Below are 15,389 nucleotides of genomic sequence, written 5' to 3'. Positions count from 1 at the left end.
CTGAGGTTTGAGCTCCTACCACCATTTTAACAATGAGATACTTTCCTAGTCTAATATAAAGAAAAGAAGATTAAATTTTTAGTAAAATGTAATTGGATAATTAAAGTTCTCTAATAAGATTAAACTCACTTCCTAAGAAATTAAGTTATTATAGGAAGATGAGAAAGTTAGTGTTATAAAACACTAAGAGAAAGCTCATACTCAAGTTTCTTATAAAAATTAGTACACAAATATTAAAATATATGAACTACACTTCTGTTAAGCAAAACAAAAATTATAACTTTGCTTCTGCAGATTCACATGGAAAGAAAAGGGAAAACAAACACATAAGGACATCTAGCTTCACAGTATTTTTCAAATATCCCTAAGAATTATGTGGGTTTTGAATAAAAACTGATATAGGACACAGACGCTCTTCTAAGGGATATCTTCTGGGATAGCTCCCTTTAGTACTTCAAAATGAAGGAGAAAATAGCAACAACTCAGACATGATTACGTCTGATAGTTCCATTCATGGCTAACTCTACATTCAGTAGCTCCATTTATAACTAAAACCAGACATTTTCTCATAACTAAAAGATTGCTTTATAAAAACTCAGTGTTCACTAGAGAGTTCTTTCCTTCCACAACTCTAAAGGATGAAATCAAATTCAATAAGAAAATAAAACATAATACAAACACTATCTTCTTAAATATCTCAGTCTTTAATCAAAAAACTACAAAGCAAATAAATCAATTTAAAATTTTCTTTTATGAAAACTGAAAACACAGGAAAAGTAACGTCACTGCTAAACAAAGGTATTCTATTTTAAGAGGAAACAATTGAAAGAAAAACTACTTAAAATTAAAATTTTTTAAATCTCTTGGTAGTTCATTGTCTTCTAGTATCTATCAAGCTTCTTTAAGTGGCTCTCTATGCTTGATTTTAAAAATGAACATAGAGGCTGGCCCCATGGCTGAGTGGTTAAGTTCCCACGCTCCACTACGGTGGCCCAGGGTTTCGCCAGTTCGGATCCTGGGTGTGGACATGGCACCGCTCATCAGGTGATGCTGAGGCGGCATCCCACATGCCACAACTAGAAGGATCCACAACTGAAAATATACAACTCCGTACTGGGGGCTTTGGGGAGAAGTAAAAATAATAAAATCTTTAAAAAATAAATAAAAATGAACATAAACATAATGGAGTGTTTACACAAAAGCACTAGATACCAAGGATACTTAACCAAACGGCAGCAGATATGTAGAAGCAGAACCAAATGAGGAAAAGACAATATTCAGTAAGTCATAAGACAATGTACTTTTACAGATTTGCATATGCAAAGACAAGTCTAATTTCGTTGGTGGGTCAGGCTACTTTTCTGTGGATTTTAATTACATGTCATAAGTAAAATTTGTGCCTGTTTTAAAGAATGCCGTCTATTCTCCAGAAGCACGTGGAAATGAGTTAATGTTGGACATGCTAGGATAACTCCATTCAGCAGAGGTGTATTTTCTTCAGAAACACTATTGCCAATTTCAGTTTTTAGTAATTGCAGCAATTTTTCTCTGACTCAAGGGTCACATTCTCCTGCCCTTCCAAAAAACCTCACAACACCACTTTTCCTCACAACCCTGCTAACCTGTATGCAGAGAATATAAACAATTCAATACAATTTTATGGAAATTATTAAATGATTATGCTACAAAAAAGTAAAATGTGGCAACGGATGGTTAAGTAAAAACAGGGCACTAAAGTTGCCTTATAATGTGTTTAATTACCCACCCACCCCCAACCAAGATCTAGTCACCAGTTGATGTTTTTGTGAATAGAAAGAAATTTGAACTTCTGAAACCATTTTAACAGCAGGAGAAGGTGGTCCCTGGAATAATGCTTGGCAGAATGAAAAAGGATTAAATGATTACCCAGATGATGCATGTGGTAATCAAGCAACTACAAAGTATGCGCAGTATCAAATACAACTTTTTTTCCTTTTTGATTACTCATGCCAATACTTGCTTCTCAGTGTAAACTAAATCAGATGATAACGATTCGTTCTTTTTTAAGGAGCTTCAAAATTTATATAGCTAAATTTTGTGATTAAAACAAAACACTATTTTCCCTTGTTTGAAAAGTCATACAATAAGGAAGCTAACTTCTACAAAAGTAAAAGAAAATGAAAGAGTTCTACTTACATTTAAAAACTATTTAGAAAATTATTGAGGTGTTTATCTAGCCTGCCAAACACTAAATCATTAGCTCATGCATTCATTGAATTGCTTCTATGTGCTACTAATAGTAACTGTTTAATAAGTGCTTCAATTATGTTATTGTTATATTGTTAGAATGAATGTCTTCTAGTTCCAGAGCATATAATGCTCTTGAAGCATTTTATGCCGCTGGTTGAAGTTAAGGGAATCTAGAGATTGAGGTAAATCAATTCTAGAAACAAGAGATCTGAAATCTGATCTACACTTACCTGAAGCTCATTAGGGAAGGGGAAGAGAGGTGAGGTAGAATATATTCATCATACAGCACTTATGCAACTGAATTTAGATGTATTTCATGCATTAAGTTCTGCAACTCCAAATATATTTTTAAAAACTAAAAAAATAGTCTACCTCAAATTTATACTATTAGGTAAGGAATTTCAACACTAGACCAACATATTATTTCCTCAAGTGAATGTTAGAGGTATAAACATAATCCTGTTTTCATTTACGTTTTCTCTAAACTTTACAAGCTTTAAGCAAAAGCCACAAAGAAACACCTTAGTAATGTTATGTTTGCCAAGTATGTCTGAATAATGCCAACGTAAGAGGTGCTTGAGCAAGATCTACATTCTCCAGAATTAAAACAAAACAAAAATAATCAAAATAAAACAATAAAAAAGAAAAGCACATGAAGTTGGGATTGAGGTTGGAATAGGAGACAGTTTCAGACCTGGTTTAATCCTGAGAAAGATGGGTCCTGAGAAGTACTAACAGTCATGCTTCTTTTCCTCTTCCCCACTGGAGATTCTAAACACTAAACAGACAATAGAGGGTGGCAGTGCATCAAACAGTATTGCTTACATTGCAACAATGGCCGGCGCAGACAGGCAACACCGAGGCATTAGAGAAAGAATAGGGTAGCCAAATGCCATCCTTCTTCCACCAAGCACTGTAGCTTCTCAGTTTTCCAAATAAGAATCACATGCTCAAGAACATTTGAATTCTGGAAAATACTCAGGTTTTTAATGCCACTATATTGTGTCACTGCCTGAAACAGGGATAGCAATGGTGACATTTGGCTCTTTAACTTTTTAATCAAAAATGGGAAATTTGGATCTGCAATCATTGGTACCACAATCTGCCCTTCCCCCGAAAAAGATTGTACAGGGGAAAAAAATCTTCAGTAAGGAAGAGGTAGAAGGCATTTAGTCACCTTAAAATTTATTTTCATAAGCATGCAGGGCTGATTACTGGAAGAGATGAGCAAATTCACTAAGATTGGAGTGACTACTCCTAAATATCAAATTCAGAACAATTTTCCAAATAAGAAATTTGACTTCAAAAATCAACCTCAAAAGCCCCCCAAAACTCTTTTTTCCCAAGAATAGAAAACTACTGGAACAAGCTGACCAAAGAATCCAGTTTCAAATAACTGGCATTTTTCAAACTGTAATACAGAAAACACTAAAAGCCAACTACATAAACGAAACACTAATCTAAAATGTTCGACAACATTTAGAATTTGAATCTTAAGTAAGGAAACACTTACTTTAATCTTAAGGAAAACACTGCGTCTCTACCCTAGAGTGTCTCTGAATCTGTGTTAACAGGAAGCAGATCCACAATATTTTTTAAAATATCTCTGAAGAGGACACAAGATTCTAAAAAGGTTTTCATCAGTGGTCAATTTGGACTTCCTAATATAACCATGTGATTGACAAGCTATTTTTAAAGGGGAGGGGAAAAGCAGAGAGGTATTATCTAGGTCATTGTTTAATTTTAAGGCAAAAACCGTGTACTGCAATGTCAACATGCAGAACACGGATCACATAAGGATAACGGATCTTTAGCGGGAAGAAAATCGGACAGGGAGGGCTGGGAAATATAGTCAACAGAAGATTAGGGTCAAACTGACAGAACTGCCCAAAAAATTAAGACCGGTAATTTTCTTTTCAATTAAAGTACCAGGTTTTGCAATAACAATTAAGAACCTGGAGACTTCAAAGAGAGAACCTACGTAATATTTAAAAAAAAAAAAAAAAGAAAGAAAGATGCAATTTGGGAATGGCAAGGTAAGCTATATGTAGATTTAAGCCCCTTTCATTATTTAAAGCTCAGCTTTCAACAAAAAATTTTAATTTCCTAAAACTTGGTCAGACCAACATTAATATCTCACATATTAACAACACCAGTTCTAATGGCAATGGCTCCAGTTGGCATTCATACAGGCAAACAAAGGTAAACATTTATAACTAGACCTAAAAACACCAGACATTCCCTAATGGTTTAATTAAACAAATGGGAATCTTCTTCCAAAACAAAACAAAAAACCACAAAAAACAAAAAAAACCCCAAGTTGTCCTGAAGTTGAGAATTTCTATCAGGTCATCAGATCATAACATGCTTAGTGCATTGCCAATGCTGCCTGTCTGCCCGAGCTCAACATTGAATTGATAAAAAAAGCAATTCACTCAATAAAACTAATAATTGCAGAAAAAGTTTCAACACAATTAGTTTCTAACTGCAGTCATGCACCACTAGCTAAAACCCAATCACCCCTTAAGTTCAACCATTCTGAGACCCCAATGAATACCAATTTTATTGTATTAACGTTCATTTCACTTGTCTGTATTTTCCTTTGAAAGGGGGAAGAGGGGTGGGAAACCCACCCAACTTGGCACCCAAGTAAAACTGTCAACTACTTTTGAAGAAGGCCCAAAAGTTATCCTTTTGAATACACAAATCCGAGGACTAAAGAATTCTCATTATCAACTATGCTCATTCAGCAAATGTTATCGCCATGGTGACAGCTGGGTCAGTGGTTCCCAAAGTGGCACAAGCACATATACTACAAAAACCCACATTTCAGAGACAAAAGTTAAAATCTTATTTTTCGCATTCAGGAAGAAAAGTATATGGGGTTTTTCACTATTTGAATGAATGAAAAACATATACAACTGTCAAATAGTTAAGTAACACAGAAGACTGCATTTCATTATAAAGCCCTTGGGAATTTTATATTTCCAAACAGATAACTAACCTTGGTTGGGTAAGTTGGAGAGAATTTATTTCAAGTTACAAAGTTAATAGAGTTAGCTGATTATTCTTCTAGCACAGTCTTTCAAAGCAATTATCAACAGCAAATTCAATTTACTATGACTTTTTAAAGATAGAACCAAAGCAATTCTTGGAGTTTTTACTTGTTGTTCTTTCATGCAAAGAACATTTGACTAACCTTATTACAGTGACGCCCAATACCCATTAGGAAGTTATCTGGTTTAATGTCTCTGTGTATAAAATTCTTTGTATGCACATATTCAATTCTACTGATCATCTGGAAAAAAAAAGGGGAGAGAAAAGTGAGTTACATGATTTGAATTGTGATGAAAGAAAGCAACATATTATTCCTCAATTGTTTTTCAAGATCACAGTATATTTTAATAACTATTAATAGAGATCACAGAGACAGTGCTAGACAAAACTAAATGGAAAGAGCAACCAGGTTTTCCATTTATCTCGACTGATGTGGATATCTTTAATCTCTAGATCGATGGCTATCTAAGCACAAACCTGCAGCAGGCTTTGGCCTGTTCTTCCAGTATGACAGCATCTAACCTGACAAGAAGAATTGGTGTTTGCAATTTTAAATTACAATAAATTTAGAACTGTTTCAGTTATTGTAATAAATTATAAAAAGTGTAAGCTAAATCATCACTTTCCACCCTCAATTCTATGCCCCCTGAGGTAACCTGTGTTAAAACAGCCTGGTATTCTCCAGATCTATTTCCACACTCTTATATTCGTACTGCATAAACTCGGACACACACATATACTTGGGAGTAGGGGATGATGACCAATCGACAGATACAGCTATCTTGTCATTATTGTTTTAAATTGCAAAAAAAGCATTCTATCCACTTTATTCTTGTATGCTTGTTTGTTTTTAACTAAACATATCCCAAACATTCCTGGAAGTTGGTAGCACCATAAGCATATCTTTTATATAAATGGGAACATCCATATGCTGGGGTTCCTTTCTGGCATGCTTTTTGGACTCTCCCATGTTTTTCCTCCACATTTATATTATAGAATCATATTCAAAAACTGAATAGTGAACATGTCTTTCTAACAAGCTTTTCTTGATTTCTTGGAAATTCTGCCAAGTCAAATGGTATGGGTCTTAGCACTCTTATTAATGGTTACAAACATTCTGTGGTATAGATTTAAGTTTTCCCCAATCATCCCCCAGCTCACAGTATTCTCATTGTTCCCAATGTTTTCCCACTGTAAACAATAATGCTATTAATAGACAAACACATCCTTATCCACTAGGGCTTTTATTTCTATGGGAGACAAATCCCATACAATTATAGGGAGAGTTCCTGGCTTGAAGGGTACATATATATTTCATTTTGTTAGGTGCCATCAGGCTGCCTTTCAAAATATGCTATAACAATTCATTTTTCCAGCAGTAGTATTTGATAGTATTCTTTTTCTCACTAGCAAAGTTATTTTAGTTCTTTCTAAACTTTGCCAATTTGACACGTATTAATCTCACTTGCAATTCTCTTAACACTTAGTTTGGAAATCTGCTCATTTTTACTGACTATTTAAATATTTACTATTCTACGACCTGTCAATCCATACTCTGTCCATTATTCTTTTGGCTTCTCCTTTTCTTGTTAATTTTAAGAATTCTTGGATATAAGAGACAATCTTTTATCTGTCATTTGTTGTGTAAACAGATTTACATTTTTAAAAATGTGTCTTTTAACTATTTATGGTATCTCTTCCGTCAGTTTTAACTTTCAAATTATCAAATGTCTACCCTTTCTGTAAGATACTTAGAAGTTCTATTTGAAAATGTTTTCCATATCCAAAGATGACTGACATTATCTTTCTACCCATATGTTCTTGCTCTTCTCAGTAGTATGTGTCAGGATTCTATTTTTTATTTGTCCCCATTTTCCCCAGGGCTTTTATTACCACGGATATACAGATTCTAAATCTTACTCCTCTACCTTGACAAATGTCTTCTGAAGCCAAACCTGTAATCCCTGGCTTAAACTATTTTATACTTAGAAGGAAGTAAATGTATATAATGTCCAAATACCACCTTTAAGTACAGCAGCAAGCTGTACTTTAAAGGAAGTAAAATAAAACATTTGGCTTGCTTAACGTACATATTTGTCCTAGGTAAGCAATATCCATCATTAAACTGTGACTATTAACTCACCGGAAATAGGTCAGGCAAAAGACAATGGCATAAACTACAGACTACTCAAGTGTTGCCTATCATCTACAAAGTAAGACTTGGCTGTTACCTCCTTAAACGAATGCATTCCTGCAACACTCTTCCCTGAAGTATATTCTTTCTCTTATGTCAACGGTGTACCCAATATAAACTTCTATCACACATCTTGAACACTGTATTTTCCACTTTTCTTTACTAAACTCTACGTTCCTAGAGGGAAGGGACTAATTCCTATTCTTCCTTGCATCCTCCAGTGCTAACTTAGGTACAGCAGTAGGCCCTGAATAAATGCTCACTGTAAGAATGCCTATGTGTTCCTGGCCCTACAGAATACAAACTCTTTCATTAGAATTCACTCACATCTTAGTTAAAAGATACTAAAAGGTTTGAGTTCGTAATGTGCCATAAATAGAACACTATAATTTGCTAATATTTGCTTGAGCCACTCAAAGGTTTTGTTAAGCTTAGGGAATACAAGGCGTTGATTACAGAAAATAAGCACTACTTTCTAATCATTTGAATTTATAATTTCTGAAACTCTACCTCAAATACCAGTTCTGTTTATCATCTCATTTACTTTATTATGACATCCAATCTAAATCGTAAAATGTCATTCTCTTCCACAGCATTTTTAGAAAGACAGTGAGTTTCCCTTGAAGCATTTCCAACATGTTCCTGCCCTTAAAGGTATCTTGACCAAAATTTAAAATAAGTTCCTTAACATTTACCTGTTATCTTTTATTGTATTATCTGTTTTCTCAAGGCTTGTTCCTGATCCCATTCCCCTATCTTAAAAATTCTTTAAAACTAGTTTTCTTTCTTATTTTATTAAGATCAAAGAATCTAAGCTCTGGCTTTAAAACAACCTAACCTCCAGCCAATGCATGAATCTAATTAATGACATCTCCAAAATTTGCCTGGTTTTGCTTAAATACTACCAATGGCTGAGAATCCATTGCTTCAAGAAGCATCTATTTGGTCAAAAATTCTTCCTTAAATAAAAGCCTTATTTTCCTCAAAAATATAGCTTTTATAAGGGTCCCACACATAATATATAGCATTCAACTTGCTTAATTTAACCAAAATTTCAATATGCAGTCACATATTGCTTAACGATGAGGATATGTTCTGAGAAATGCGTCGTTAGGCAATTTCATCACTGTGCAAACATCAGAGTATACTCACACAAACCTAGATGGAATCAGCTAGGCTATATGGTACTCATCTTATGGGACCACTGTCATATATGCAGTCCCTTGTTGACAGAAATGTCGTTACATGGCCCATGACGGTATATATTTATCTATACTTATATACATTGAACCCTTTCTTCAAACAAAATCTTATAAGGAAACCTGCTATATTCAACACTAAAACAAATATACTCCATCTGATGGAGCAGCTTGAAAATTACTAGTCTATAGGTGAGTAATAAACCAATATAATCAGTTTTGTCCTATATCTATAGGAAAACATGTCCAAGTCATATTATAGTACCACACTTGAATGACTACACCCCTACTAACATCTTTTTTTTTTTTTTTGCTAATCTGAAGGGTAAAATAGTAACACATAGGTTTATAATACTCTGGTTTATAAATATTTAAATTACAGCTAAATAGAGGTGAATAGTAATATTCTCCATTTTTATTCTCATTAAAATTTCACATACCTGGTCAGCTAACATAAGTACAGTTTTCATTGTGAACCTTCTCGAACAGAAATTGAAGAGGTCTTCGAGGCTGGGTCCAAGAAGATCCATGACTAGCACATTGTAGTCTTTTTCCTGACCATACCACCTAATAAAAGGGGAAAAGTAGAAGGGAGGGCATTATGAAAAGTTGATTATCACTTAACATTGCCAACTTTAAAAATTCTTAAACCCTAAGCACAAGACTTCCCTCTCTGGTTAGGTTTTATTTAAGTTTTAAGTTTTCCTCTATTCAGAGGATGAACTCACTGACTGACTATCCTGCCCAACATAATATAAGTATAAGGAGACTTTTTTTTTCTGTCAAGTGACCCCATTGTCCTATTAAGATGGAATCTGTGTGGCAGTCTTAACACTGCTCTTTCTAGGGCAGTTGAATTCTATACCCCATCTGCCACTGACTCCTGTGACTTTGGGCAAGTTTCTTAATCTCCTACTTCCTAATTGAAGAAATGAAGGAAACTATATCAGTCATTCTGAAATGTTTCAGAAAGCAAAGATCCCTTTTATTAAACTCTTGTTCCATTTCCTACCAAGCTGTATTTAATCAATAATTACTTGTCCTTTTTACAAAAAGGAGCCTCATTTTTGCTTAGTTTCAGATTACAGAAAATAACCAGTCTTACCACAAAGATAACACGGGCTTTTGATTGGAATCATGTTTTAATTATCCCATGCTGTGTTCCTACAGATAAATATACAGCTTGTCCAGAGTAACTCAAGAAACATCTACTGCTAATTTCAGAGACTCCAAGGACTGGGAATCACTGCAATAAATTATTTCAAGTTTCTATATGCCTATAATTCTGGTAAGGGTACTTTCCTAGAAATAAGCACTACCATTTTTATTTCAAACTTATCTAGGTTTTGTGAATTCTGCTTGAAAAGAAAATTGGTCAATATTTAAAATGTTAAAAAAACAACAAAAAAAGAAGCAAAAGCTATTTTAAAGCTCGACTGGAGTAATTCCTTTGTTAACTCCAATAAGAACTAATACCAAAATATACCATATTTGAAAGTATGAGGATTTAATATTTTAATAATTATATTTTTCTAGAAATGCAAAATTAACTACATAGGTGTGGTCCTATATTCAGATACAGTGAATATGTTTCCTAGAATTTTATGTTGAGAGTAAAAGATCAAAAGGGAACGAGGCTTAAAAAGCTCACATTCCTTCCTATACTTTTGCTTGAACTGTTCTTGAGAACTACTTTGCAAGCCCGACATATGAATTGCTGCTATCAAACAAATAAAAAGGAATCCATTTTCACATCCTCTTTGTAGAGAAAGGTACCCTGATGAGGAAAGAGTTTCTGCTTAACCTTCTAGAGATCTTGCCCACTAGCCTAAGAAAAGCAATGGGGCCGGCCCTGTGGCCAAGTGGTTAATAAGTTCACGCACTCCGCTTCAGTGGCCCAGGGTTTCACTGGTTTGGATCCTGGGCGCGGACATGGCATCGCTCATCAGGTCATGCTGAGGCGGTGTCCCACATACCACAACTAGAAGGACCCACAATTAAAACATACAACTACGTACTGGGGGGATCTGGGGAGAAAAAGCAGAAAAAAAAAGAGAAAAGCAATAGACGTGCCAATGGTAGAGTTAGTCTGTCTTTACTGTACCTAAATCTGTGTACAAAGCTGCTATAATTTTCCCTCTTCCATCCCTTATTTTCCATATAGGAATTCAACACCCTTCATATTCACTCAAACATTTACTTGAAAGAAAAACTCACAGTGGTGGGTTGGGCGGGGAGTCGACAGCGTGGAAAGAGATGGATAAAACATAACAAATAATACTACTATAAAAAGCAAATGATGAACAAAGTGAATAGGTGATGTTCTCCTTTCCTTTTTCCTTTCTGTTTATTTTGTTTTCCTTCCCTTCTTTTCTTCCTCTTCCTTAACTTTAGTGCAGAGGCAAATTTGTGCTAGAGAGCTGTCAGGAACTTCAAAATCAGTCCTTGCCATTATAAATGTCCAATACTAAATCTAATTTATCTAGGTTTTAAAGAAAAAGAAATGATTCTCTAGAAAACACCAAATCCAGAAAGAGCCAAGGCAGCAAGAGGAAGGCACAAAGGCAAAAGGGGAAAGCATAAATCAACTCTCATAAGACTACATCTCATCTCTACATCAGCAGATTCACACCGATGGCTCATTAACAAAACTACAATAAATAAGCAAATTTTACAACCATCCATCCAAGCCCAAATACAAACCTGAAATATAAAAAGCACAAATTCATACTTCATATCTTCATGCAACTACACATGATCTCATATAGCACTTTCTGAAGGGTCATCTGCAATGTAAGCCTTTAACGGAATACTCTCATAATGATTAGAAATTGAGAAAAATTTGATGAATTTGGAAACACACTCAAAAAAAAATCAAGTTATTGGGTATTTTTCTTCTTATTTGTTTAAGTGTATGAGTATAAAACATATCCAGTATTCTCAAGGTCAAGAAGATGAAGAATCCATTTAAAAAAAGCTGAAATACAATGTTTCCAAGACATTTTTCTCCATGGAGCAACTATGCGTTTCTAAAATAATCAGGTCTTTCTGCTGTATAGAGATTGGTAGTCCAACTTCTTAAACCTAAGCGACAGGTGTTTTTATCTTTTACATTTCCTTTTGGTTTCAAGGAACATATATCTTATTTCTCTAAAGCTAACACCTCGCATGCTCCCCATTTGTGCTTTCTATCTGTCCAACTGAGCCAGACATTCTTCTACACAGATTAGGAGACAGCAACCATCTTCTGCTTTTATCCAAATCCTACTTATTCAGTTTCTACCCTCACCTCCACATTTTCCAATTCTATTCTGAGAGCTTCTAACTCCCTATTTTCAATCCTAAAGTCCTAATACGCAGATGTCAAAGAAATCTTCCTTAAGTAGCCTATCCCACAATGGTCTCCCATTTCATGGAATTCCCACAGCCACTGACCACTGCTTGTATCCACAATAACTCCTTGACAATACAAGTTTCAGGGATTGTTACTTTGATTTTTCTGTCTCTACACCTGGTAAGATAGAGCTGACTGTTTCTTTGTTTTTTTAAGTCTTCACAGAACCTAGGTAATGAGCAAGCACTAACCTGATTCTCTGATACCTTTTAACTTTGCAGACAATCTAAAACATACCAACACAAAAATTTCACTCCTATTCACTTTCTAGATGCCTCTAAGCCTAGAAACTCAGGTCTTCTATTTAGACATTTTTTATGTGAGTAGATGTGTTGCTATAAGTACACTGTGGGAAAGAGATGTGCACAATGTAGGTACTCAGATATCTATGAGATTACAAAAAGAACTCTGGTTTGACGTGACCTTATTATTCCTAATAGTTTCAAAACATGCAAAAGAATCAAGTAATTTAAAGGATGAAAGTAAAAATAAAAAAGTGCAAGAGTTTCATTTTCCATTTGTTTGTTTCAAATCAATGCTGTTAAGACTTAGTCTTGCCCAACCAACCAGGAAGTAGACTGAAGAACAAGTTCTCAATTTATAAAACCATCATTACTTACTTAGAGCATTAAAAAAGGTACCTTAAGGCCTGAAGATGCTAAGAGAAGGTAAGGTCCACCTCTTTGTTCTCATCTCCTTTCCTCTAAACCCATATCCAAACTAAACCTAGTTAAAAAATTAAAACACACATAAAAAGCAGAAATGTAAGATGATCTCTGCACAAGTCGCTGGGGCTGACAAAAACTGTTGACAGAATCAGAAAACCAAAAGATCAATAGGAACTAAATCTGTCAAAGACGACTTGTGAAAATGGTCTGCTACCAGTCAGATCCTGAAGGAGGGATACTTTGATAGGAAAAGTGTTAGACAGGGGCAGGAACAGACCACGGGCCCCTAGAGAGGGGAGAGTCAAGTTGGGTTGATAGTTGGGGGCTATATTACAGACTCTTGAATGCCTGGCTAAAGAATTTTAAATTCCATAAATAACTGGGGGAACTACCAGTAATGTGTGTCTGGAACATAATGTAATTAAATAAATTATTTTTAGGATTAGCCTTGGCATCAGTATGCAATATGGAAATCAGGGAGTAGGGAAAGGGCTGTCAATGACAGGGGGGACCAAGTAGAAGTGTTATATTACAGTTGGAGATTTGAAGCTAGGGGTTTCTTTCCTCTGAGAAATCTCTTTATGAAAATGGAAATATCTTAGAAAAGAAATAAAATGACTGAAATATTTTAAGAACTCCTATGAGGCCTAAGGACTTCTAAGAACAATCAACCAGTATAATTATCCTAAGTATGCAGTTCTGATTAAAGCACCAAAATATGTTCCATCCCTATGACTAGGACAATAACAACAACAGAAAAATAGATATTTGTTTATTGTATGTCCTCCCCTTCAGACTATCAGCTAGATAAGTGTGATAGTTAATTCTGTGCATCCACTAGACTGGGCTAAGAGATGCTGGGAGAGTGGGTAAAACATTACTTTGGGGCGTGCCTATGAAGGTGTCTCAGGAGATTAGCTTTTGAATCAAGAAGATTAGCAACTGAACGACAGACTAAGTAAAGATCACCTTCTCCAAGGTGGAGGGCCTGAATAGAACAAAAAGGCGGAGGAAGGGAGAATGAATTCTGCTAGAGCTGGCACAACCATGCTCCCAGTTCTCAGGCTTTGGGACTCATACTAGGATTTAAACTACAGGCTCCTTTGGTTCTTAGGACTTTAGGCTTGGACTAGAACTACACCACTGGTTTTCCTGGGCCTCCAGCTTGCAGATCACAGATGGTGGGACTTAGCCTCCATATTGTGTGAGAGCCAACCTCTCTTAATCTCTTTGTGTGTGTGTTCCATTGGTTCGGTTTCTCTGGAAAATCCTGACCAATACAATAGGGATAGCCATTGTATTTGTCCTGTTCACAACTCCGTATTCCCAGCATCCAGCACAGTGCCTTACATGCAAGAAATGCTTGTAACATTTGTTGAATTAAAGAATGAAAAGCCGTATTACAGACTATAACAGGCTAGGGAGTGCTTGATTTGGCAGATGAGGAAAACAAAACCAGGAATACAAAAACACTCCCTGCACTTTTGAAAGTATAAAGTCATCAAGAAGCACCTACTCATCTTTGATTCCAATAAGGTCAATAATCATAAAAGTTAAAAAGCGACAATTTTAACAGAACAATGTCTTTTCCTATGCATTTACCATCTCATCTTTAGGTTATTGTCAGAGTCTTCACGGAATAAAAAGTATAAGCACTGAATCAGGGCTATAATATACCCATTTTCATAGCATCTACATTCACCAGATACTATCAAACTTACTCTTGTCAAGTCATCATCATCCAACCTTTAGATTCCTTTTTATGAGGGGAGAAAATAAGGACCTGGTCTAGCACAATCTTGCTAAGCTGTAATAATTAGCTCAAATTCTCCCTTTCGGTTACCACTGCTAACAGTTCCAGCTATCCTGCTTTCTTTTATCCAAATTCCTTTCAATGTTTCTATACGTTAATATTTGCATATGCTATTCTTAACATTATAATTTTGCCATTCATTATAGAAAATATATTCTTAAAATTATAGACACCCCTCCTTTCCATCCTTAAACAGTGACAGTGTCCAAACTACCATGGGCCAAAGAAATTACCTACAGGTAATTTATTTTTTGTCTTATGACAGCCTTTTAGATATGATATAGATAGGTAAGTTCATTCATGTTTCATGTAGGTGAGTTCATAGCTGTCGGATATTCTCTCTCTCTTTTTTAAAAAGATTGGCACCTGAGCTAACAACTGTTGCCAATCTTTTTTTTTTTCCTGCTTTATCTCCCCCAATCCCCCCTGATACATAATTGTATACCTTAGTTGCAGGTCCTTCTAGTTGTGGGATGTGGGATGCCGCCTCAATGTGGCCTGACGAGTGATGCCATGTCCGCGGCCAGGATCCAAACCAGTGAAACCCTGGGCCAACGCAGCAGAGTGCACGAACTTAACCACTCGGCCACGGGGCCGGCCCCCCTACAGGTAATTCTTGTTTATCTTTTCCTATACCTTTTTCCTTTCTGCTTCTCATTATAATCATGCCATGTTGGCCTCTTTTCCCTTTTTTGTTTTGTTTTTGGGGTGTCTGTGTGTGTGTTGGGGTTAACACTTCATTTACAGCAGTTAAGAAAGGCATTTCTGGGACCAAGTGGTTAAGTTCGTGCACTCTGCTTTGGCGGTCCAGGGTTTTGCCAGTTTGGATCCTGGG

The 15,389-nt window shown here is 35.6% G+C and overlaps 1 protein-coding gene across 7 annotated transcripts in view; it reads right to left on the bottom strand.

Annotated features, from left to right (window-relative positions):
* Positions 1-15,389, bottom strand: part of CSNK1A1 (casein kinase 1 alpha 1) — a 50,895-nt gene that overhangs the window by 16,044 nt on the left and 19,462 nt on the right. For 4 of the 7 annotated variants that reach the window (XR_001399869.3, XM_014852601.3, XM_014852599.3 and 1 more), the window contains exons 3-5: positions 9,120-9,246; positions 5,429-5,527; positions 2,924-3,007 (exon numbers count right to left, since the gene is read on the bottom strand). Coding sequence is in view for 5 of the 7 variants with exons in the window: in XM_014852601.3 (XP_014708087.1) it covers positions 2,924-3,007; positions 5,429-5,527; positions 9,120-9,246 (310 nt within the window). In the remaining 2 variants the exon portion in view is untranslated. The remainder of the gene's footprint in view (positions 1-2,923; positions 3,008-5,428; positions 5,528-9,119; positions 9,247-15,389) is intronic. The other 3 variants (XR_001399871.3, XM_014852603.3, XM_070517209.1) reach the window with 1 other exon arrangement.

This window comes from Equus asinus, chromosome 9 (genome assembly GCF_041296235.1).
Source record: "Equus asinus isolate D_3611 breed Donkey chromosome 9, EquAss-T2T_v2, whole genome shotgun sequence".
Classification (NCBI taxonomy): Eukaryota; Metazoa; Chordata; class Mammalia; order Perissodactyla; family Equidae; genus Equus; species Equus asinus.
Note: the sequence above shows the minus strand (reverse complement) of the source record. Positions and strands in the feature narration are given on the sequence as shown.